Source organism: Grampus griseus, assembly GCF_964374135.1.
Source record: "Grampus griseus genome assembly, chromosome: 1".
Taxonomy (NCBI): Eukaryota; Metazoa; Chordata; class Mammalia; order Artiodactyla; family Delphinidae; genus Grampus; species Grampus griseus.
The window spans coordinates 137,263,074-137,287,737 of NC_139017.1; the positions used below are offsets into that span (position 1 = coordinate 137,263,074).

The 24,664-nt window shown below is 38.1% G+C and overlaps 1 protein-coding gene across 2 annotated transcripts in view; it reads left to right on the plus strand.

Moving 5' to 3' along the window:
* USP24 (ubiquitin specific peptidase 24) overlaps positions 1-24,664 on the plus strand; it is a gene marked incomplete at its 5' end in the record, with an annotated part of 149,945 nt that overhangs the window by 24,092 nt on the left and 101,189 nt on the right. For both annotated transcript variants that reach the window (XM_082654633.1, XM_082654634.1), the window contains 4 exons: positions 17,016-17,181; positions 18,525-18,592; positions 22,321-22,464; positions 23,145-23,267. In XM_082654633.1, the coding sequence (XP_082510759.1) occupies positions 17,016-17,181; positions 18,525-18,592; positions 22,321-22,464; positions 23,145-23,267 (501 nt within the window). The remainder of the gene's footprint in view (positions 1-17,015; positions 17,182-18,524; positions 18,593-22,320; positions 22,465-23,144; positions 23,268-24,664) is intronic.

The window sequence follows — 24,664 nt, forward strand, 5'->3', positions numbered from 1 at the left end:
AGATCTAAACTTTTACACCAAGTAAGCAAGATAACTTCATGATCAGTCTTCAGAATAGTTCTTAGAATTTAAAAATTTCCTATAAATAAAATGACTTACAGATCCATTTTAACCATTTTTAAGTATACAATTCTGTGCATTAAGTACATTGACATTGTTTTGCAACCATCACCCCGTCCATCTCCAGAACTTTTTCATCTTCCCAAATTGGAACTATGTACTCATTAAACAATAACTCCTCATTCTCCCTTGCCCCCAGCCCTTGGCAACCACCCTTCTATTTTCTGTCTCCATGAATATGGCTATTCTAGGTACCTCATATAAGTGGAATCATATAATGTTTGTTCTTTTGTGACTAGCATATTTCACTTTAGCATAATGTCTTCAAGGTTCATGCATATTGTAGCATGCATGTATTAGAATTTCCTTCCTCTTATTAAGGGTGGAATAATTTTTGGTTGTATGTATATACCACATTTTGTTTATCCATTCATTGATAGACACTTAGGTTGTTTCCTCCTTTTGGCTATTGTGAATAATGCTGCTATAAGTATAAACACGGGTGTACAAATATTTGTTCACGTCCCTTCTTTCAGTTCTTTTGGATATATACCCCAAAGAAGAATTGCCGGATCAAGTGGTAATTTTATGTTTAATTGTTTGAGGAACTACCATACTGTTTTTCACTGTGGCTGTACCATTTTGTATTCCCATCAGCAATGCACAGGGTTTCCAGTTTTCCTACATTCTTGTCAACACTTGTTATTTTCTGTGTTTTTAATAGTAGCCATCCTAATGGATGTGGAATGTTTTTGTCTGGTTTTAATGTCAGGGTAATACTGATCTCATAAAATAAGTTGGTAAGTATCCTCTCCTTTTTTTTTTTTCTTTTTTTCTGGGGGTGGGTGGGTCAGGGGGAAGAGTGTGTAGGATTGATGTTAATTCTTTAAATGTTTGGTGGAATTCACTAGTAATGGCATCTGGTCGTGGCTTTGTGGGAAGCTTTTGATTACAACATTCTCTTTATTTTGTATAGGTCTATTCATATTTTCTGTTTCTGCTTGAGTCAGTTTTGGTGGTTTATGTCTTTTAGGAATTTGTCCATTTCATCTAGATTATCTAATTTGTTGGCATAGGGTCATCAGTAGCATTCCTTATAATCATTTTTATTTCTATAAGGTCAGAATTGATACCCTCTCTTTTATTACTGATCTTAGTGATTTGAGTCTTCTCTCTTTTTTTCTTGGTTAGTCTAGCTGATGATTTGTCCATTTTGTTGATATTTTCAAAGAACCAACTTTTGGTTTTGTTTATTGTCTCTTGTTTTTCTGTTCTCTCTTTCATTTATTTCCACTCTAATCTTTATTATTTCCTTCCTTCTGCTTGCTTTGGGTTTAGCTTACTCTTCTTTTTCTAGTTTTGTAAGGTGCATGGTTATGTTATTGATTTGAGATCTTTTTTCTTTTTAAAAAATATTTCCCTCCAATCACTGCATCTTATAAGTTATATTGTATTTTTATTTTCATTCATCTTAAAGCATTTTCTAATTGCCTTATGATTTCTTTTTTGGCCCATCAGTTGTTTAGGAGTATATTATTTAATTTTCACGTATTTTTGGATTTCCCAATTTTCCTTCTGCTCCTGATTTCTAATTTCATTCCATTGTGGTCACAGAACATACCTCGTATGATTTTAATCCCTACAAATTGATTGAGGCTTGTTTTATAACCTAACGTGTGCTCTGTCCTGGAGAATGTTTCATGTGCACTTGAGAAGAATGTATATTCTGCTGTTATGGGGTGGAACGTTCTATAAATGTCTTTTGTATACTTAGTCTGTGGTATTAATTCTTCTGTTTCCTCATTGACCTCTGCCTAGTTCTAGCTATTATTGAAAGTGAAACTCTCCAACTGTTCTTGTTGAATTGTGTATTTCTCTTTAGTTCTGTCAGTTTTTGCTTCCTGTACTTCGGGTCTCTGCCATTAGATGCATATTTGTTTAGAACTGCTATGTCTTTCTGATGGATAAGCCCTTTATCATTAAAAAAAAATCCTTCCTTATCTCTAGTAATAAATTTTCACATGACTTCTACTTTTTTCTGATATTAGTGTAGCCACTCCAGCTCTCCTTTGGTTACTGTTTTCATAGTATATCTTTTTCCATTCTTTTATTTTATCTTCCTTTTTTTTGACTTTTTTATCATTACGAAGTATCCCTCCTTGTCTCTAGTACTGTATTTCTTGTCTTAACATCTACAGGCATACCTCGGAGATATTGTGGGTTCAATTCCACACCACCGCAGCAAAGTGAATGTTGCAATAAACGGACTCACATGAAGTTTTTGATTTCCCAGTACATATAAAAGATATGTTTACACTATACTGTAGTCAGTAAATGTACAACAGCATTATGTCTAAAAAAATATACATACCTCAACTCTAAAATACATTATTGCTAGAAAACACTAACCATCACCTGAGCCTTCAGCGAGTTGGAATCTTTTTGCTGGTGGAGGTCTTGCCTTGATGTTGATGGCTGCTGACTGATGAGGGTGGTGGTTGCTGAAGGTAGGGGTGGCCGTGGCAATTTCTTAAAATACGACAATGAAGTTTGCTGCATCAGTTGACCCTTCCTTTCATGAATGATTTCTCTGTAGTGTGCAGTGCTGTTTGATAGCATTTTACTAACAGAACTTCTTTCAAAATTGGAGGCAAACCTCTCAAACCCTGCCACTGCCTTATCAACGAAGTTTATGTAATATTCTGAATCCTTTGTTGACATTTCAACAATCTTCACAGCATCTTTGCGAGGAGCAGATTCCATCTCACAAAACTACTCTCTTTGCTCCTCCCTAAGAAGTAACTCCTTATCTGTTCAAGTTTTGTCATGAGATGCAGCAATTCAGTCACATCTTCAGGCTCCACTTCTAGTTCTCTTGCTATTTCTTTTTTTTTTTTTAATTTATTTATTTTTTGGCTGCTTTGGGTCTTTGTTGCTGTGTGCAGGCTTTCTCTAGTTGTGGTGAGCGGGGGCTACTCTTTGTTGCGGCGCGGGCTTCTCATTGCGGTGGCCTCTCTTGTTGCGGAGCACAGGCTCTAGGGCGTGCAGGCTTCAGTAGTTGTGGCACGCGGGCTCAGTAGTTGTGGCTTGTAGGCTCGAGAGTGCAGGCTCAGTAGTTGTGGCACACGGGCTTAGTGGCTCCGCGGCATGTGGGATCTTCCCGGACCAGGGCTCGAACCCGTGTCCCCTGCATTGGCAGGCGGATTCTTAACCACTGCGACACCAGGGAACTCCTCTCTTACTATTTCTACCACACCCGCAATGACTTCCTCCACTGAAGTCTTGAACCCCTCAAAGTCATCCACAACGGTTAAAGTCAACTTCTTCCTAACGGCTGTTAATGTTGATATTTTGGCCTCTTCCCATGAATTATGAATGTTCTTAATGGCATCTAGAATGGTAAATCCTGCGCAGATCATTTTCAATGTATTTTGCCCAGCTCTATCAGAGGAATCACTATCTATGGCAGCTATAGCCTTACAAAATGTATTTCTTAAATAATAAGACATGAAAGTTAAAATTGCTTCTTGATCCATGGGCTGCAGAATGGATGCTGTATTCGCAGGCATGAAAACAACATTAATCTCATTGTACATCTCCATCAGAGAGCTCTTTGGTGACTAGGTGCATTGTCAGTAAGCAGTAATATTTTGAAAGGAATATTTTTTTTCTGAGTATTAGGTCTCAACAGTAAATTTAAAATATTCAGTAAACCATGTTGTTAACAGGTGTGCTGCATTCCAGGCTTTGTTGTTCCATTTGTAAGGCATAGGCAGAGTAGATTTAGCATAATTCTTAAGGGCCTTATGGTCTGTGGAATGGTAAATGAGCACTGGCTTCTACTTCAAGTCACCAGCTTCAGTAGTCCCTCACAAGAGAGTCAGCTTGTCTTTTGGGGTTTTTTTTGGGGGGGGAGTGTTGTTTATTTCTTTAATTAACCATTAAAAAATTTTTAAGGTTACTTTCTATTTACAGTTATTACAAATTATTGGCTGTATTCCCTGTGTTGTACAATGCATCTTTGAGCCAATCTTACACTTAATATTTTGTACCTCATCCTCCCCCACCCTTACATTCCTCCTCCCCCTGTCCCCACCACTGGTATACACGAGTTTGTTCTCTGTATCTGTGAGTCTGCTTGTCTTTTGGAGCTTTGAAGCCAGGCACTGACTTCTCCTCTCTACCTGTGCAAGTCCTAGATGTCCTCTTCTTCTAATATAAGGCTGTTTTGTCTACTGAAAATCTGTTGTTGACTGTAGCCACCTTCTTTAATTACCTAATTAGATATTTTGGATAACTTGTTGGAGCTTATGCATCACCACTTGCTGCTTCACCTTTCACTTTTTTTTTTTAAACATCTTTGTTGGAGTATAATTGCTTTACATTGTTGTGTTAGTTTCTGCTTTATAACAAAGTGAATCAGCTATACATATACATATATCCCCATATTTCCTCCCTCTTGGCGTCTCCCTCCAACTCTCCCTATCCCACCCCTCTAGGTGGTCACAAAGCACCGAGCTGACCTCCCTGTACTATGAAGCTGCTTCCCACTAGCTATCTATTTTACATTTGGTAGTGTATATATGTCCATGCCACTCTCTAACTTCTTCCCAGCTTACCCTTCCCCCTGCCTAGTCCTCAGGTCCATTCTCTACATCTGCATCTTTATTCCTGTCCTGCCCCGAGGTTCATTAGAACCATTTTTTTTTAGATTCCACATATATGTGTTAGCATATGGTATTTGTCTTTCTCTTTCTGACTTCACTCTGTATGACAGACTCTAGCTCCATCCACCTTACTACAAATAACTCAATTTCGTTTCCTTTTATGACTGAGTAATATTCCATTGTATGTATGTGCCACATCTTTATCCATTCATCTGTTGATGGACACTTAAGTTGCTTCCATGTCCTGCTATTGTAAATAGTGCTGCAATGAACATTGTGATACATGCCTCTTTTTGAATTATGGTTTTCTCAGGGTATATGCCCAGTAGTGATATTGCTGGGTCATATGGTAGTTCTATTTTTGGCTTTTTAAGGAGCCTCCATACTGTTCTCCATAGTGGCTGTATCAGTTACACTCCCACCAGCAGTGCAAGAGGGTTCCCTTTTCTCCACACCCTCTCCAGCATTTATTGTCTATAGGTTTTTTTGATGATGGCCATTCTGACCGGTGTGAGGTGATACCTCATTGTAGTTTTGATTTGCATTTCTCTACTGATTGGTGATGTTGAGCATCTTTTCATGTGTTTGTTTGCAATCTGTATGTATTCTTTGGAGAAATGTCTATTTAAGTCTTCCACCTGTTTTTTGATTGGGTTGTTTGTTTTTTTGATATTGAGCTGCATGTTTGTTTTTTTGATATTGAGCTGCATGAGCTGTTTATATATTTTGGAGATTTATCCTTTGTCCGTTGATTCGTTTGCAAATATTTTCTCCCATTCTGAGGGTTGTCTTTTCGTGTTGTTTATAGTTTACTTTGCTGTGCAAAAGCTTTTAAGTTTCATCAGGTGCCATTTGTTTATTTTTGTTTTTATTTCCATTTCTCTAAGAGGTGGGTCAAAAGGGATCTTGCTGTGATTTATGTCATAGAGTGTTCTGCCTATTTTTTCCTCTAAGAGTTTTATAGTGTCCGGTCTTAAATTTAGGTCTCGAAATCCATTTTGAGTTTATCTTTGTATATGGTGTTAGGGAGTGTTCTAATTTCATTCTTTTACATGTAGCTGTCCAGTTTTCCCAGCACCACTTATTGAAGAGGATGTTTTTTCTCCATTGTATATCCTTGCGTCCTTTGTCATAGATTAGTTGACCATATGTTCGTGGGTTTATCTCTGGGCTTTCTATCCTTTTGCATTGATCTATGTTTCTGTTTTTGTGCCAGTACCATACTGTCTTGATTACTGTAGCTTTGCAGTATAGTCTGAAGTCAGGGAGCCTGATTCCTCCAGCTCCGTTTTTCTTTCTCAAGATTGCTTTGGCTCTTTGGGGTCTTTTGTGTTTCCATACAAATTGTGAAATTTTTTGTTCTAGTTCTGTGAAAAATGCCATTGGTAGTTTGATACGGATTACATTGAATCTGTAGATTGCTTTGGGTAATATAGTTATTTTCACGATGTTGATTCTTCCAATCCAAGAACATGGTATATCTCTCCATCAGTTTGTATCATCTTTAATTTCTTTCATCAGTGTCTTACAGAATTCTGCATACAGGTCTTTTGTCTCCCTAGGTAGGTTTATTCCTAGGTGTTTTATTCTTTTTGTTGCAGTGGTAAATAGGAGTGTTTCCTTAATTTCTCTTTCATATTTTTCATCGTTGGTGTATAGGAATGCAAGACATTTCTGTGCATTAATTTTGTATCCTGCAACTTTTCCAAATTCATTGATGAGCTCTAGTAGTTTTCTGGTGGCATCTTTAGGATTCTCTATAGTATCATGTCATCTTCAAACAGTGACAGTTTTACTTCTTCTTTTCCAGTTTGTATTCCTTTTATTTCTTTTTCTTCTCTGATTGCCGTGGCTAGGACTTCCAAAACTATCTTGAATAACAGTGGGTGAGAGTGGACATCCTTGTCTTGTCCCTGATCTTAGAGGAAATGCTTTCAGTTTTTCACCATTGAGAATGATGTTTTCTGTGGATTTGTCGTATATGGCCTTTATTATGTTGAGGTAGGTTCCCTCTATGCCCACTTTCTGGAGAGTTTTTATCATAAATGGGTGTTGAATTTTGTTGAAATCTTTTTCTGTATCTATTGAGATAATCATATGGTTTTTATTCTTCAGTTTGTTAATATGGTGTATCACATTGGTTTGCAAACATTGAAGAATCCTTGCATCCCTGGGTTAAATCCCACTTGATCAGGTGTATGATCCTTTTAATGTGTTGTTGGATTCTGTTTGCTAGTATTTTGTTGAGGGTTTTTGCATCTATATTCATCAGTGCTATTGGTCTGTAATTTTCTTTTTTTTGTAGTATCTTTGTCTGGTTTTGGTATCAGGGTGAAGGCAGCCTCATAGAATGAGTTTGGGAGTGTTCTTTCGTCTGCAATTTTTGGGAAGAGTTTGAGAAGGATAGGTGTTAGCTCTTCTTAAATGTTTGATAGAATTCACCTGTGATGCCATCTGGTCCTGGACTTTTGTTTGTTGGAAGATTTTTAATCACAGTTTCAATTTCATTACTTGTGATTGGTCTTTTCCTAGTTTCTGTTTCTTCTTGGTTCAGTCTTGGAAGGTTATACCTTTTAAGAATTTGTCCGTTTCTTCCAGGTTGTCCATTTTATTGGCACAGAGTTGCTTGTAGTCGTCTCTTAGGATGCTTCGTATTTCTTGGTGTCTGTTGTAACTTCTCCTTTTTCATTTCTAATTTTATTGATTTGAGTCCTCTCCCTCTTTTTCTTGATGAGCCTGGCTAATGGTTTATCAATTTTGTTTATCTTCTCAAAGAACCAATTTTAGTTTTATTGATCTTTGCTATTGTTTCCTTCATTTCTTTTTCATTTATTTCTGATCTGATCATTATGACTTCTTTCTTTCTGCTAACTTTGGGTTTTGTTTGTTTTTCTTGCACTAGTTTCTTTAGGCGTAAGGTTAGATTGTTTATTTGAGATTTTTCGTTTCTTGAGGTAAGCTTATATTTCTGTAAACTTCCCTCTTAGAACTGCTTTTTCTGCATCCCATAGGTTTTGGATCGTCGTGTTTTTAATCAATTAATTTATTTTTTCTGTGTTGGGTCTTCGTTTCTGTGCGAGGGCTTTCTCTAGTTGTGGCAAGCGGGGGCCATGCTTCATCGTGCTGCGCGGGCCTCTCACTGTCGTGGACTCTCTTGTTGCGGAGCACAGGCTTCAGACGCGCAGGCTCAGTAGTTGTGGCTCATGGGCGTAGTTGCTCTGCAGCATGTGGGACCCTCCCAGACCAGGGCTCGAACCCGTGTCCCATACATTAGCAGGCAGATTCTCAACCACTGCGCCACCAGGGAAGCCCTGGATCGTCGTGTTTTTGTTGTAATTTGTCTCTAGCTATTTTTTGATTTCCTCTTTCTTCAGCGATCGCTAGGTTATTTAGTAACGTATTGTTTAGCCTCCATGTGTTTGGGCTTTTTATGTTTTTTTCCCTGTAATTGATTTCTAATCTCATAGTGTTGTGGTCAGAAAAGATGCTTGATATGATTTCAGTTTTCTTAAATTTATTGAGCCTTGATTTGTGACCCAAGATGTGATCTATCCTGGAGAATGTTCCGTGTGCACTTGAGAAGAAAGTGTGATGTGCTGTTTTGGCATGGAGTATCCTATAAGTATCAATTAAATCTTTCTTGTCTATTGTGTTATTTAACGTTCGTGTTTCCTTATTAATTTTCTGTTTGGATGATCTGTCCATTGGTGTCAGTGAGGTGTTAAAGTCCCCCACTATTATTGTGTTCCTGTCGATTTCCTCTTTTATAGCTATTAGCAGTTGACTTGTGTATTGAGGTGTTCCTATTTTGGGTGCATATATATTTATAGTTGTTATATCTTCTTCTTGGATTTATCCCTTGATCATTATGTAGTGTCCTTCTTTGTCTCTTGTAACATTCTTTATCTTAAAGTCTATTTTATGTGATATGAGTATTGCTACTCCAGCTTTCTTTTGATTTCCATTTGCATGGAATATCTTTTTCCATGCCCTCACTTTCAGTCTCTGTGTGTCCCTAGGTCAGAAGTGTGTCTCTTTTAGATAGCATATATATGGGTCTTGTTTTTGTATCCATTCAGTGAGCCTGTGTCTTTTGGTTGGAGCATTTAATCCATTCATGTTTAAGGTAATTATAGATATGTTTGTTCCTATGACCATTTTCTTAATTGTCATGGGTTTGTTTTTGTAGGTCGTTTTCTTCCACTTAGAGAAGTTCCTTTAGCATTTGTTGTAGAGCTGGTTTGGTGATGCTGAATTCTCTTAGCTTTTGCTTGTCTGTAAAGCTTTTGATTTCTCCGTTGAATCTGAATGAGATCCTTGCCGGGTAGAATAATGTTGGTTGTAGGCTCTTCCCTTTCATCACTTTAAATATATCCTGCCACTCCCTTCTGGCTTGTAGAGTTTCTGCTGAGAAATCAGCTGTTAACCTTTCGGGAGTTCCCTTGTATGTTATTTGTTGCTTTTCCTTGCTGCTTGTAATATTTTTTCTTTGTATTTAATTTTTGATAGTTTGATTAATATGTGTATTGGCGTGTTTCCTCTTGAGTTTATCCTGTATGGGATTCTCTGTGCTTCCTGGACTTGATTGACTATTTCCTTTCTCATATTAGGGAAATTTTCAACTCTAATCTCTTCAAATATTTTCTCAGTCCCTTTCTTTTTCTTTTCTTCTTCTGGGAACCCTATAATGCGAATGTTGCTGCATTTAATTTTGTTCCCGAGGCCTCTGAGACTCTCCTCAATTCTTTTCATTCCTTTTTCTTTATTCTGTTCTGTGGCAGTTATTTCCACTATTTTATCTTCCAGGTCACTTACTGTTCTTCTGCCTCAGTTATTCTGCTATTGATTCCTTCTAGAGAATATTTAATTTCATTTACTGTGTTGTTTATCATTGTTTGCTCTTTAGTTCTTCTAGGTCCTTGTTAAATGTTTCTTGTATTTTCTCCATTCTATTTCCAAGATTTTGGATCATCTTTACTATCATTACTCTGAATTCTTTTCCCGGGAGACTGCCTATTTCCTCTGCATTTGTTTGGTCTGATGGGTTTTTACCTTGCTCCTTTATCTGCTGCATATTTCTCTGTCTTATCATTTTATTTTACTTACTGTGTTTGGGGTCTCCTTTTCTTATGCAGCGGGTTCGTAGTTCCCGTTGTTTTTGGTGTCTGGCCCCAGTGGGTGCGGTTGGTTCAGTGGTTTGTGAAGGCTTCCTGATGGAGGGGACTGGTGTTCCCTTGTTCTGGTGGGTGGGGCTGGATCTTGTCTTTCTGATGAGAACGACTGCGTCTGGTGGCGTGTTTTGGGTTGTCTATGAACTTAGTATTATTTTATGCAGGCTCTCTGCTAATGGTGGGTTTGTGTTCCTGCCTTGCTAGTTGTTTGGCATGGGGCATCCAGCACTGGAGCTTGTTGGCCGTTGGGTGCAGCTGGGTCTTAGTGTTGAGATGGAGGTCTCTGGGAGAGCTCTTGCTAATTGATACTGCGTGGGGCTGGGAGGTCTCTGGTGGTCCAATGTCCTGGAGGCAGCTCTCCCACCTCTGGGGCTCAGGCTGTACCCCCGGCCGGAGCAGCAAGACCCTGTCAGCCACTTGGCTCAGAAGAAAAGAAAGAAAAATAATAATAATATATTTTAAAAATAATAAAGAAAAAAATAATAAAATAAAAGAAATAATAAAATAAATAAATTTTTTAAAAAAAGAAGAGAGCAACCAAACCAATAAACAAATCTACCAGTCATAAGAAGTACTAAAAACTAAACTAAGATTAGCATAAAAATCAGAAACAAATCAGTCACAGACAGCAAACCCCATGTCTACAGTTGCTCCCAGAGTCCACTGCCTCTATTTTGGGAACATTTGTTCAGGTATTCATGTATTGCACAGATGCAGGGTTCATCAAGTTGATTGTGAAGATTTAATCCACTGCTCCTGAGGCTACACAGAAAAATTACCCTTTCTCTTCTTTGTTCACACAGCTCCTGGGGTTCAGCTTTGGTTTTGGCCCCGTCTCTGCGTGTAAGTCACCCTCAGGTGTCTGTTCCCCACCCAGACAGGAGGGGGTTAAAGCAGTGGCTGATTGTGGCTCTCTTGCTCTCTCAGGCCGCTGAGAGCGAAGCGTATGGTAGTCGTAATTGGAATGCAGGGCAGGCCTGCGGCGGCAGAGGCATGACATTGCAACAGCGTGAGGCATGCCTTGTGTTCTCCCGGGGAAGTTGTCCATGGATCTCGGGACCCTGACAGTGGCGTGCTGCACAGGCTCCCTGGGGTGGTGGGGTGTGGATAGTGACCTGTGCTTGCACACAGGATTCTTGGTGGCAGCAGCAGCAGTGTTACCATTTCACGCTTGTCTCTGTTGCCTGAGCTGATTAGCCACGCCTTGTGCCCGTCTCTGGAGCTCGCTTAGGCGGTACTCTGCTTTCTGTGGGCACACGGGGAAGGAATCCCCTCTCCTCGCGCGCCCTGAAACAATGGCCTCTTGCCTCTTTGGCAGCTCCAGACCTTTTCCTGGACTCCCTCCCGGCTAGCCATGGCGCACTAGCCCCCTAAAGGCTGTGTTCACGCAGCCAACCCCAGTCCTCTCCCTGCGCTCCAACCGAAGCTCGAGCCTCAGCTCCCAGCCCCCGCCCGCCCCGGCGGGTGAGCAGACAAGCCTCTCGGGCTGGTGAGTGCCGGTCGGCACCAATCCTCTGTGCAGGAATCTCTCCGCTTTGCCCTCCGCACCCCTGTGGCTGCGCTCTCCTCCATGACTCCGAAGCTTCCTCCCTCTGCCACCCGCAGTCTGCGCCCGCGAAGGGGCTTCCTAGTGTGTGGAAACCTTTCCTCCTTCACAGCTCCCTCCCACTGGTGCAGGTCCCGTCCCTATTCTTTTGTCTCTATTTTTTCTTTTTTTTTTTTTGCCCTACCCAGGTATGTGGGGATTTTCTTTCCTTTTGGGAAGCCTGAGGTCTTCTGCCAGCGTTCAGTAGGTGTTCTGTAGGAGATGTTCCACGTGTAGATATATTTTTCATGTATTTGTGGGCAGGAAGGTGGTCTCCATGTCTTACTCCTCTGCCATCTTGAAGGTTCCCCTGTCACCTTTCACTTTTTTTTTTTTTTTTTTTTGTGGTACGCGGGCCTCTCACTGCTGTGGCCTCTCCCGTTGTGGAGCGTAGGCTCCAGACGAACAGCCTCAGCGGCCATGGCTCATGGCCCAGCCGCTCCGTGGCATGTGGAATCTTCCCGGACCGGGGCACGAACCCGTGTCCCCTGCATTGGCAGGTGGACTCTCAACCACTGCGCCACCAGGGAAGCCCACCTTTCACTTTTATGTTATGAAGATATGCCTTCTTTCCTTCAGCCTCATGAAGCAGCCTGTGTTAGCTTCAAACTTCTTCTGCAGCTTCCTTATCTCTCTCAGTCTTCACAGAATTGAAGAGAGTTAGGGCTTTGCTCTAGGTTAGACTTTGGCTTAAGGGAATGTTGTGGCTGGTTTAATCTTCCACTCAGACCACTAAAGCTTTCTCCATATAGCAATAAGCCTGTTTTGCTTTCTTATCATTTGTTTGTTCAGTGAGTAGCAGTTTTAATTTCTTTCAAGAAGATTTCCTTTGCATTCACAACTTAGCTAACAGTTTGGTGCAAGACACCTACCTAGCTTTTGGCCTGTCTCAGCTTTCATCATGCCTTCCTCACTAAGCTTAATCGTTTCTAGCTTTTGATTTAAAGTGAGAGACATGCTACTTACTCTTCCTTTCACTTGAACACGTGGAGGCCATTGTAGGGCTATTAATTGGCTTAATTTTAATACTGTTGTGTCTCAGGGAGTAGGGAGACCTGAGGAAGGGAGAGAGACCGGAAACAGCCGTTTGGTGGAGTGGTCAGAACACAGACATTTATTGATTAAGTTTGCTATGTTATACAGACACAATTCTTGGTGCCCCAAAACAATATAAATAGTAACATCTAAGATCACTTATCACAGATCACCATAACAAATGTAATAATAATGAGAAAGTTTGTAATATTGTGAGAATTACCAAAATGCAACTCATAGACATGAAGTGAGCAAATGCTGTTGGAAAAAGTGTTGATAGACTTGCTGGATGCAGGGTTGCCACAAACCTTCAATTAGTAAAAAATGCAACATCTGCGAAGCACCGCAAAACAAAGCACTATAAATCAAGGTATGCCTGTATTCTGTTTGTTACTAATATAGCCACTCCGCCACCTTTACGTGTGCATGATATATCTTTTTCCACCCTTTTATTTCAACCTCTTTATGTCTTTTAATCTAAAGGGTATCTGTTGTAGACAGTTGGATCACTTTTTAAAAATTCATTCTGAAAATCTCTGCCTTTTGGTTAGAGCATTTAGTCCACTTTCATTCCATATGTTTCTGATAGTTATAATTTAATATAATTATTTGATAAAACAAGATTTACATCTGCCATCTTGCTGTTTGTCTTCTATGTTTTATGCCTTTTAATTCTCTAATCGTCCATTACTCCTCTGTTTCGTATTAAGTATACTTTCCAGTGTACAATTTTAATTCCCTTGTTTTTTCTTTCACTGTGTAATTTTTAAAGCTATTTTATTAGTGGTTGCCCTGTAGATTACAATTAACATCCTGATCTATAGCACTGTAATTCAAATTAATACCAACTTAATTTCAATAGTGTACAAAACATTCTTCCAATATAACTCTGTTCTCCACCCCCGCCCTTTTGTGCTATTATTGTCATATGGGTCACATCTGTATTCATTATAAGCCCATTAACATGGTTTTGTAACTGTTGCTTTGTGCATCTGTCTTTTAAATCAGATAGGAAAAGAAATACTGCATTAATACTGTCTTTAATAACAGAATTATGAAAGGCCATGGAGGTGATGAGAATGAGGTTAATTCCACATTTGTGAATTTTTAGAAAAAAATCTGTTAAAAAAAAGCTTTTACTGGAAAAATATTTATTAAAATGTCAGTGTGATTAATTTATAAGTGGTGAAATTAACGGTGGGTTTTATTTTTTGCTATTCATATTTTCTACAATGAACATGTATTACTTATTTGGTAATTTAAGACAAAAACAAAGGTATTTAGAAACCAAATTATGTTACCAAGTGGAATGGGATTCTTAAGTAAAACATACTCAGTATAATTTAACGGTTTTTTTTTTTTTTTTACCGCTATAGGTGAGTCCCTACCTCTCTAATTCATTAGGTTCTTCAAAAATCTATGTTTTTATATATTTATTTTACTAAATTATTTTAATTTTGAAATAATTCCAGGTTTACAAAAACGTTGCAAGAATAGCGCAAAACTATTTTTGCAACTTTTCTGTAAATGTCAAATTATTTATATAACCTTTATATAAATTTGAAATTTTTATATAAACTTTATTCAGGTTCTTCAGATGTTAACATTTTATCACATTCTCTTTATTCTTCTTTTTTTCTCTAAATATGAATATCCATGTATGTATAATGTGCACGTGTATGTAAAAGTATGTGTGTGTTTTGTTGTTGTTTTCTCTGAAATGTTTGAGAATAAATTAAAGACATGATATCCCTTTACCCTTAAATACTTCAGTGTGTATTTCTTACAAATGAGGATATTCTCTTATGTAACCTCAGTATAGTATCAAAATCGGGAACATTAATCCAGTACTAAAGTCCTTTGAAGCCAAGAAGTAAAATTAAACAAATAAAAATTCCTGGTTCAAGATCTAATCCAGGATCCCATGCTGCATTTAGTTGTTATGTCTGTCCAGTCTTCCTCAATCTTTCCTGACTTTGACATTTTTGAAGAATACAGGCTATTTTTTAGGTTGTTTCTCATTTTGGGTTTCATCATGACTAGAGACAGGATGCATTTTTGGCAGGACTGTCACAGAAATGATGTTGTGCCCTTTACAGTGCGTCCATTCAGGAGGCACACGATGTTTGTGTCATTACTGATGATGTTAAAGGTCTCCCCCCACCCCCACCCAAGGAAGCTCTTAGCTTGGGGCAGGTTTTGTTTGTCGGCTTCTAAACAATAGCGATTTATTTCTCGTGGTTCTTGAGGCTGGAAGTCCAAGATCAGGGTACCAGCATGGTTGCATTCTAGTGAGGGTCCTCCTCTGGGTCACAGGCTGGCGTCTTCTTGTTGTGTGGAGAGCAGAGAGGGGATGCAGGCTCTCCTGTGACTCTCACAAGGGCAATAATCCCATTTGGAGGCTCTTGGTTTTCATAGCTGCTAAGTACATTTAATGATTTCATACATGATTTGATCTATTAACTCCCTGTGGAAATTAATGGTAGATATTTCATAGTAATGACATATTCCCATCATACAACTGAATTCTATTTTTATATGCCTTATTCTACTTTGATCCTAGGTTCATAAATTTAAGCATTTAACAAATGTACAATTTTGAGACTATCTTAAAATCTTTACATTTTGATTCTCCTCAGTTCCTTTAAGTAAAGTGGTTTATTTACAGAACTTATTAATTAAAAATATTTCTGAGGGCTTCCCTGGTGGCACAGTGGTTGAGAGTCCGCCTGCCGATGCAGGGGACACGGGTTCGTGCCCCGGTCCGGGAAGATCCCACATGCCACGGAGCGGCTAGGCCTGTGAGCCATGGCCGCTGAGCCTGCCTGTCCGGAGCCTGTGCTCCGCAACGGGAGAGGCCACAACAGTGAGAGGCCCGCGTACCGCAAAAAAAAAAAAAAAAAAAAATTCTGAAAGTATTGTGTTTAAAAACTGAATTATCCCCAAACATTATGACTCTAAATTTACTTCATCCACCATCCCTCACTCTTCACCCCCAATTATATTGTCTTCTACTCCATTTTAAATTTTTATTACCTTCCTGTTTTTTGTCTCATTTTCATCCCAATTTAGCCATGAACCTGAAAAAAAATGTGTTGCATTCCTTTAGATATCATTCATGTGGGGTTGAAATTTGTTTTTCAGTGTGTTTTTAAATCATTTCTGCTTTATATTTATGGTCTTTTCCTTCATTGAGGCTAAAGGTGAATTTTTTTAATGGAACTGTTTTATTTTGTAATGATCAAATTATAGAGTGGGTTGTGAAAATGGCTAGGTTTTCAAAGGAGCCAGGTGTTAGGCCATTTGGGAGGAGAGGTTCCATTTGATTTATTACAGATTACTATAGCGAGGACTGATGGAAAGTTTGGCAGTTACCCCACTGATAGTTGAAACTTCGCATGAATTATTTTTCTATTTAAAAATACGTTTTAAATACCTACTTTGTGTTAGGCACTAGGTTTTAGAGATATAAAAGTGGTCAGAAACAGTCCTCGTCCTTGTGGCTTGCTTGGTCTAGTGGGGGCAAACAGAGTAAATCACAAATAAATGTAAAATTACATCTGTGAGTTGTGTCATGAAGGAGAAGTTCGGGATGGTAGGGGTATAAAATAATTAAAGGAATTTGACAATGTTTAGAAGTTCTGGAAAGGTTTTTCTCTGAAAGAGTTTAGAGGGTTTAAGAGTTAAGTAGGTTAAAGAGGGCAGAAGGCTGAGTTCAGGAATAGCGGCATCCCTGTGGAGATGGACAGAAGTAGATGGATTTGAGAGAAATATAGGAGGTCTGATCACTTAGTCTTAGGGGTGGAGATGGGAGAATAGGGTTTTAAGAATGTGTCTTGATTTCTGGCTATGCTGCCAAATGAATGTGGTGCCATTCACTGAGCAGAGAAAAGAGAGCCTAGCACTGAGGTTTGAGAAACTCCAGTGTTTGATGGCTAGGAAGGGGAGGATGTACCAGAAGAGGAGACAGAAGGAACCACCCTAACCCAGACCCCAGAGGAGAACAGGGAAGCATGTTATCCTGGGAGGTAAGGGGAGGGAATCTAGCATACCAAGAAGAGGAAGCAGGCAGAAGGTCAGATATTCCTGAAAAGTAAGATAAGGACTGAAACATGTCCACTGGATTGAATGATGTAGCATTCAGTGTGGTGACCTTAACAGTTGCCACTTTGGGAGAGCGTGAGAAAAGGGGCTGTAAGTGAAGGTAGATTTGATATTTATAGCAAGAGATTAAGAGAGTTCATTTGTGAAGAATGAGATGAGCTCACCTTCTGAGAGAGTTGGGATGCCACATTGATAAAAGCTGAGAATATTTCAGATAGTCTTGGTGAAAGATGTGATTACGAGAAAGAAATGTGGAATCCACAATCTTGGAATTAATGGCTACCAGTGATTAAGGATCTGCTTTGTGTTAAATTGAAAAATTTTTAAGTAGTCACTAATTATTTGTGTGTGTGTGTGTGTGTGTTTTTTTAAACCATAATCCCTCTTTGTCAGAAGAATGATGAAAACGGAAACTGCTCAGGGGAAGGAATTGAATTCCCTACAACAAATTTATATGAACTGGAAAGCCGCGTTTTGACGGATCACTGGTCCATACCTTACAAGCGGGAAGAGTCACTAGGCAAATGCCTGTTGGCGTCTACCTACCTAGCAAGACTTGGTAAGTTCATACTTCAGGACACAGGAGGAGTTTTCATTTTTTGGGGGTTTTTTTTTTTTGATAGGAGGCTTGACTTTCATTTTAGCTCCTGTCATTGGCCATCTGTATTATCTTAGATCATTTACTCTCTTAGTCTTTGTTTATCCCCTGTGGAGTAAAAGCGTTGAATTAAATCAGCTATTTTCTTCTAACTGCAATAGAGTGTAAGAGTCTTTAAAATATAATTGAAAAGCCTTACGGAAATTGAAATTAAGTTTTCCACAGAAACTTGGAGCACTTTAGATTAAGGCTTAATGCAGTGGCGTTTTTTTTTTTTTTAAAGAAAAGAAAGTAATGTTTATTTAATATTTTATGCTTATTAAGTTCTTGGCACTATCTTAAGTGCTTTACAGATATTAAACGAATAGAGTAATAAAATATCACTAGGTTAGAGAATAAGTTTCAACATAAGGAAGCATCTATATTATAAATATATTAAAGAGAGAATAATAATTTATTTTTCATATTGAATTCATTTGTAAAATAAGATGAATTGAGCCAGTGTTTTGCAAATTTTTTTTTCTCATTAGAAGTGCATAGTTTACCATTGTGATTAAATACAAGGCACATCAAAAGGAAATATTTTGACTAGCTTCCATGATGCGTTTATGACTGGCTTCTCAGCAGCAACATTTATTGAGTGCCTGAGAGGATGCCGGTATTATGCTAAGTGGTAGGACTGAAAAAAGAAAATGTGCTCGACAGTGTCTCCACTGATAAGCAAAATCTGTCATTGAGTTTTTCTTTTAAGTGTATTCCGAAGGATAATTTTACAGTGGATTCATTCATTCATTTAGCAAGTATTTATCACTTACTCTATGCCAGGCACAGTTCTGTGCATTTTATTGCACAGAGTTCAATTTGTTTTGGGCAAGAGAGTGATTTTGGCATTTATTGAGAATATATGTGTTTTTAAAAGAAATGTTTAGGAAGACAGTAATGGCTGATAAGTAGCTGCTGGTGGTGTTTGTTCTATTAGCTATTTAGTCAGATCATTGAAAGTTACTCTGATATGGAAACATGAGTTCAAGCATTTCAGTTCTAATTAGTATTTACTTATTATACTATTAATAAGTATATATTAATAATAAATATAAATGGATATATTATGCTATTAATAATTTAATACTGTTACTTTCTCAGCCTATTCCTTTATCAGAATGTATGTCTTCTGCTTTTAATAATTCCTTAAGAGTCAAGGTTTCTGTAATAAGTTCCATATGTATGAGCTTGGAATGATATATATGATTTCTGCAACTACCTAAAATCTAAATAAGGCATATTGTTTCATTTATTTTACAAAGGTCTTTCTGAGTCTGATGAGAATTGTAAAAGATTTATGGATAGGTGTATGCCTGAAGCATTTAAAAAGGTAAGAAAAATGTGCTGTGCTGATTTTTTTTTTTTTTGGTGGGGGTGAAGGTGAACAGGCTTTCTGCTTTAGTTTTAGTTTTTTAACATGTGAGCCCAGTTTATGAATCCTGTACAACTGAGGAATGCTCAAAAATGAAAAACGTAGCCCTGAATATGGGGCTCAGGAATGATTTATTTCTTCTATATTTAATTGTTTGCATGTCTTTGGTCGAATATAACTTTTACTTCCTTCTATTTAACTGCTAAAGAATAGGTGAAGACTTACACTAGGAAATTAGAAATCTTACTAAACTAAGGATTGTGGCACTTAGAAATACAATATTTATTTATCAAAATATAGGCCATTTTGTACGTACTATTCTACTGAGACAGAAGCAGACGTTTAAACTATAGAAAGTTTAACTGGATTGAGTATTGTATCTGGCAAAACGGCATGTGGATGGCAGCATCTCTGTTGGAGCTAGACTGATATGCTTGCCCCCATTATGGCCACATCTCTTATAAAGCAATTTTTCTTAACAGTGAGAATAGAAGATCACAGAACTTCTGTTTCTGAAAGCATTCTAACTCAGCATGGTTCCCTATTCAGGACTTGAGTCCTGAATCTTTCAAGAGCAGGGACGATGTCACAGGCACTGTTGTTTTCCCCAGCATATAGCCAGTGCCTAGTGCAGAGAAAGAGCTCAGTAAATCTTTGTTGAATGAATAAATGAGTCTCCTGCTGTCTCATGCTTCTGGGTTTTGACATCCATTTTTTGTCTCATATGCAAGTAAGATACTACAACTACAGGTGATGAAGTTTGTATTTATTATAAAACCCAGTAAAATAAACTTCATTTGCAAACTGTTATTTCCATCTGCGTCTTGACAGACAGAATCTCCCTTGATTCAAGACTGAAGACAGAACAAAATTAATTTTAGGAACAAAAATAGCTTCATCTTTGAAAAAAGGGAGAAATCTTTTAAAATTGTCATTTAGGCAGGGATTATAGAGAATCAAGATTTTCCTTCATTTTGGATGAATTCATCTACCATTTTGTAGTTTTAACTTTTAAGAATTTTGTTAAGAATTATAGTATCTTTTTAAAAAAATACCAGCACTTTTATAATGTAACATATTGTGACACCTATCCTAATGTATGCATAAATTTGCAGAGAAAGAAAATTCAAGTTTATTCAGAGTCATGGAAAAGGGTTTATTCCTGTAAGGAAGGGATCTTTAGTTTGATGATCTTCAGATTCAGAGAGCCCTGGGTCAAGTCAGTCCAGCAGCAAGTTGCATATTTGGAGTGTAATACTCTAACTCTGTACAGAGATGCTTCAGAGGACTGTTTTATTTTATGCCCTCAGCTGTTTGTAATAGTATAATAAATGGTCAAGCGGTTGTTGGGGTTTTTTTTCCTATAAAACTATGAGCACAAAGGTACCTTGCATTATGTTTAATGTCATTCAATTCTTACAGTTTAGAGCTATTAAAAAGATTCCTCTAAACTAGAAGGGCTACAGAATTCTGTGTGCCTTTAGATTTGTGTTTCCTGGTATGATGGCTCTCTCCCTACCTTCCCTGGGCTTTTCTCACAAGCTGCCCTTTTTTAAAAAAAAAAAAAAAGTAAGAATACAAATAATAAGCAATTGTGTGAATAAGGTGCACAAAAGGAGCTTTATTGTAATTTCTACTTTCTTCACCTTTCACTTTCAGGCCAGCCTGGATTCCTTTTTTTTTTTTTGGCTGCGTTGGGTCTTTGTTGCTACACGCGGGTTTTCTCTAGTTGCGGCGAGCAAGGGCTACTCTTCATTGCGGTGTGCAGGCTTCTCCTGTTGTGGAGCGCGGGCTCTAGGCGCGCGGGCTTCAGTAGTTGTGGCATCCGGGCTCAGTAGTTGTGGCTTGTGGGCTCTAGAGCTCAGGCTCAGTAGTTGTGGCACACGGGCTTAGTTGCTCCGCAGCATGTAGGATCTTCCCAGACCAGGGCTCGAACCCGTGTCCCCTGTGTCGGCAGGCAGATTCCTAACCACTGCACCACCAGGGAAGTCCCCTGGATTCTTTTACTAGTATATTCAGGCAGGGAAAAACATCCAGGTGTGGCCATAGTGCACAGCTGTGTTTAAACTTTGTGTGCCTCTTCCTCACATGGTGCTGCCTGTCTTGCCCCTCCTCATCTGGAAGGTAGATAGAACTCCATTTTCAAAGTAAAAACGGAACATATGAGATGGCAACAGAGGGAGTGGTGCTTAGTCCACATAAATTTTATTGTTGTCACATGAAGCTTCTTAAATCTTAATCTCTGCTTTATTATCTAATTTTTAAACATAGGAAGAATATATAGGCAGGCAAAAGAATTCTTGCAAAAATAGTAGCAAAAAAATAGTAATTGCCTTATATAGAATCAGTCTTATGATTATTGTTCATTTGAGCAAATAGTGCAGCTAATTGCTATAGAGAAAGTCTGGAACTGAGGTTTTCCTCTGCAGCTAAAGAAGTTTGGGCTCTTTCAGGGTCTTAACCCTCTCGTTAAGGGGTTCTCAGTGTGGCTAAGGTGAAATTTTTATAGCACAGTATTTTCCCTCTGAAGGGAAATCTTACAAAAACATGAAACCACTGTACCAATTTGCCATTATTTTATTAAGTGGAATCCTCTCACTTTCCCATTCCCTGTTTCGGCAGTTGTTCCTGAATTAGACTTCCCCAAGGACTTAGAAGGTCAAAGATTGGGGAAATCCAAAGATGATGATTTTAGATTCTTCTGTGTGCCTTTTCCTTCCTTTTTAACAAATCTAAGCTGCTATCTGAGTATAAGAGGCACCATTTTTTATATTTAAGAAAAATAGCTGCAAAGTAAACAATGTTACAGTGCTATTTTAGATTTGCTTAAACTTTTTAAAAAAATTGTATATTTCTTTAATACATACTAGAAAGGAAAATACAAGCAAAATAAATAGACAAGGTATTTCTAAAATTTTTTTCACATTCAGAGCCCTGCTGCCATCTGGTCAACAGGTGGGAAGATGCAGTTCTGTTTCTGAGATATAAATAATATGAAAAGAATGTACATGTTCAAATCATGAGATTTCTTAGATTCCAGGAATGTTGATTAATAACGACAGCCAAAATATATTAATAATAAAACCTCGCTAATACTTTACATTCGATGTACCTTTTGATACTTGTAACGTCTCTGTGAAGTGGGTAGGAATTATCCCTCTTTCGAGATGAGAGAACTGAGTCTCTGGGAACTCTGGTAAATTTGTTCAAGACAGCTAGAAAATAGTAGTATCAGAATTGATCTCAGGTTCTTTCTTGTTCTTCACCACTTGACCTCTCCTAATAATAATGAAAAGTAGAAAACAACATTTTCTTTTAAACAAACTGCTTTATTTATTTATTTGGACACCCTGCGTGGCTTGTGGGATTTTAGTTCCCTGACCAGGGATTGAACCCAGGCCCTCGACATTGAGAGCGCCGAATCCTAACCACTGAACCAGCAGGGAATTCCCCAAACTGTCTTAATATAAGGGAATTAAAGTTCAAAAAAACAAAACTAAGTGTTGACTGTGAAATAAGTGGATAAGTAGATGGACTACAGCTATGGGTCTTTTAAAGCAAGTCATCTGCATAAAAATAAGTATTATGGTAATAATCTCTTCATTAGTCAAGACTGAACTGATAACTGTAGATGTCTTTTCTTTCTTTTCAAGTAAGACTCTAAAGTGCCGTTTATGTTTTTATAGCTGCTGACATCAAGTGCTGTTCACAAGTGGGGTACTGAAATTCATGAAGGCATCTACAACATGTTGATGCTATTAATAGAACTGGCTGCAGAGAGAATAAAACAAGATCCAATTCCCACTGGTCTGCTGGCTGTGCTTACAATGGTACAGTATGTCTAAAATGAAGTACTTTGTGTTTTGCTTTTGTTTAAAATACCTACTGCCTTCTGACTTGTAATTAATAATGCGTGATCATGATCTTATCATTAAAGTTATTAACTTGACTTCTTGCTTTTTATTTTAAAAGCAGAACAACTGTTCTGTGTTTTCAGTTTTAAAGAAATACCTTTCTAATTTTAAGCTTTCTCAGCTTTTAGAATGATTAAATAGCTTTCCTTTATGTCTCCCTGATTATTCGAATCACAAATACTGTCACATAGGGTGTTGATGTAGTTTGGTTTCTGGGCTTTTCCCCCGACTAGTAGCAGTAGCTGCATGAAGAAGGGGCGCTCGTGTTTTCCCTCCTAACTTCTGTCTTCACTGCCTTGTTGCCCATCTCTGCTTGTGGCAGCCCTAGAACATCTGGAGCATTGGCATCACCGTGCCTGGATCAGACCTCCCGTCCTGCTACCCCCTTCTCTTTCCCCACAGCAAACATTGAACAGAACAGGAGAGCACCACTTTGTTCCTCAGCACTGGCTAAGGAATATGTTCTGTTGGGATACTTGAAAGATTCCATTAATGAGGGAGTCCAAGGCTATATTTTGTATCTTCTTTTCTAATGCTAATATGTGTTGCTATAGAAGTAGATAATAATAATGCTTCTCTGTTCTCTTTGAATCTAGGCTTTCAATCCTGATAATGAATACCATTTTAAAAACAGAATGAAAGTATCTCAAAGGAATTGGGCAGAAGTGTTTGGAGAGGGAAATATGTTTGCTATTTCACCTGTATCTACTTTCCAAAAGGTAAACATAGTTTTGTTTCATCCTTTTATAGATAAATGTATTGAAAAAGATTTTCTCTGCTACAAAAATGACAATTTACATGGAAGGATAAAACAACCTATGAAAAATGACAAATACTCCATGTGGTTCATAAAATTGCTTAACATTTTTTTCAGCTACTGGATATTTTTCCATAGCTGTTAATTAACATCATGAAGAACTTTAGAGATTTGAAATAATGTTTGGTGAAATGAGAAATGACTGCATGACATGAAAAGTGCCCTATTTATTGAATTACCAGAACCCCAGTTTAATGAGTGTCCCAGTTTCTTAGAGATGTTTGAGAAGCTAGAGCATTTGAAATCATTTGAAACGACTAATTATTCCCAGAAAATAAAATCTAGTAGTTAATCTCATGTATAATTTTCTTTAAACTCTGTAAGCTTTAAAGCTTTTGTTTTTTTCTAAGCACAGACCAACATCCTCATTTTATATTTAAAGGCGTACGAAGTGCCAATAACATTATACCCACAAGGAGTACATAATTCAGACAATTTGTTGATCAGACACTTTGGTTTTTGAGAGACATTTGAAAGAAGTCAATGTAGTAGATAGAAAACTTGTCCATTGATTTATCTAGAAGGCAGGGGTTCAGTTCAGCAATCATTTATTGAACATTTGCTGTGTGTCTGGCATTATTCTAGGCTTTGGAGATATAAATAAATAGTTCCTGCCCTTAGTATAAAGAGTAATAAGACATGGCTTCTAACTTACAGCATAGTGGAGGAAATAGGAAAAAAAAATCACAGTATAACAAACAATAGGTGCAATTATAATAATAAGTACTATGTATGGAATAAGGGGAAGGAGTTGCCACCTTGGAAGGTCAGGCAGTACTCTAGAGAGGAAATGAGAGCTGAGTGGAAAGTACTGTGAGTATATCCTGTGGAATTTAGTCCCCACAACAGCTCTGTGAGTTACGTGCTATTTTTACCCGCATTTTGTAGATGAGAAACTGAGGCTCACAGAGGTTAAGTACTTGCCCAAGTTCACAAACCTGTTTACAGAGGGGACCTATGCAATCTAGTCCATAGTCTGCATTCTTCATATACAGTCTTGGCTCCCAAAATACTAAAATCTTACCTTCAGTTATGTTGTGAAGATTAAATGACAAATGTATATAAAAACACTGAACACAGTGGTTCACTTTAGTAAGTACTCAAAAAATGTTCTTTTTCTCCTCCCCCCAATTTACATATACAACAGTGGAGACCCAGAAATGTTGTCTCTTAATTTCTTCTCATTACCACAAAAGGAATTATCTCTTCTGCAAATGCCCTAGATCCCCTCTTCTTTCCTCTTGCCTTCTCAAGCATTTTATGCCTTAGCATTTCTATTCTTTCTTTGGTATGCTCAAT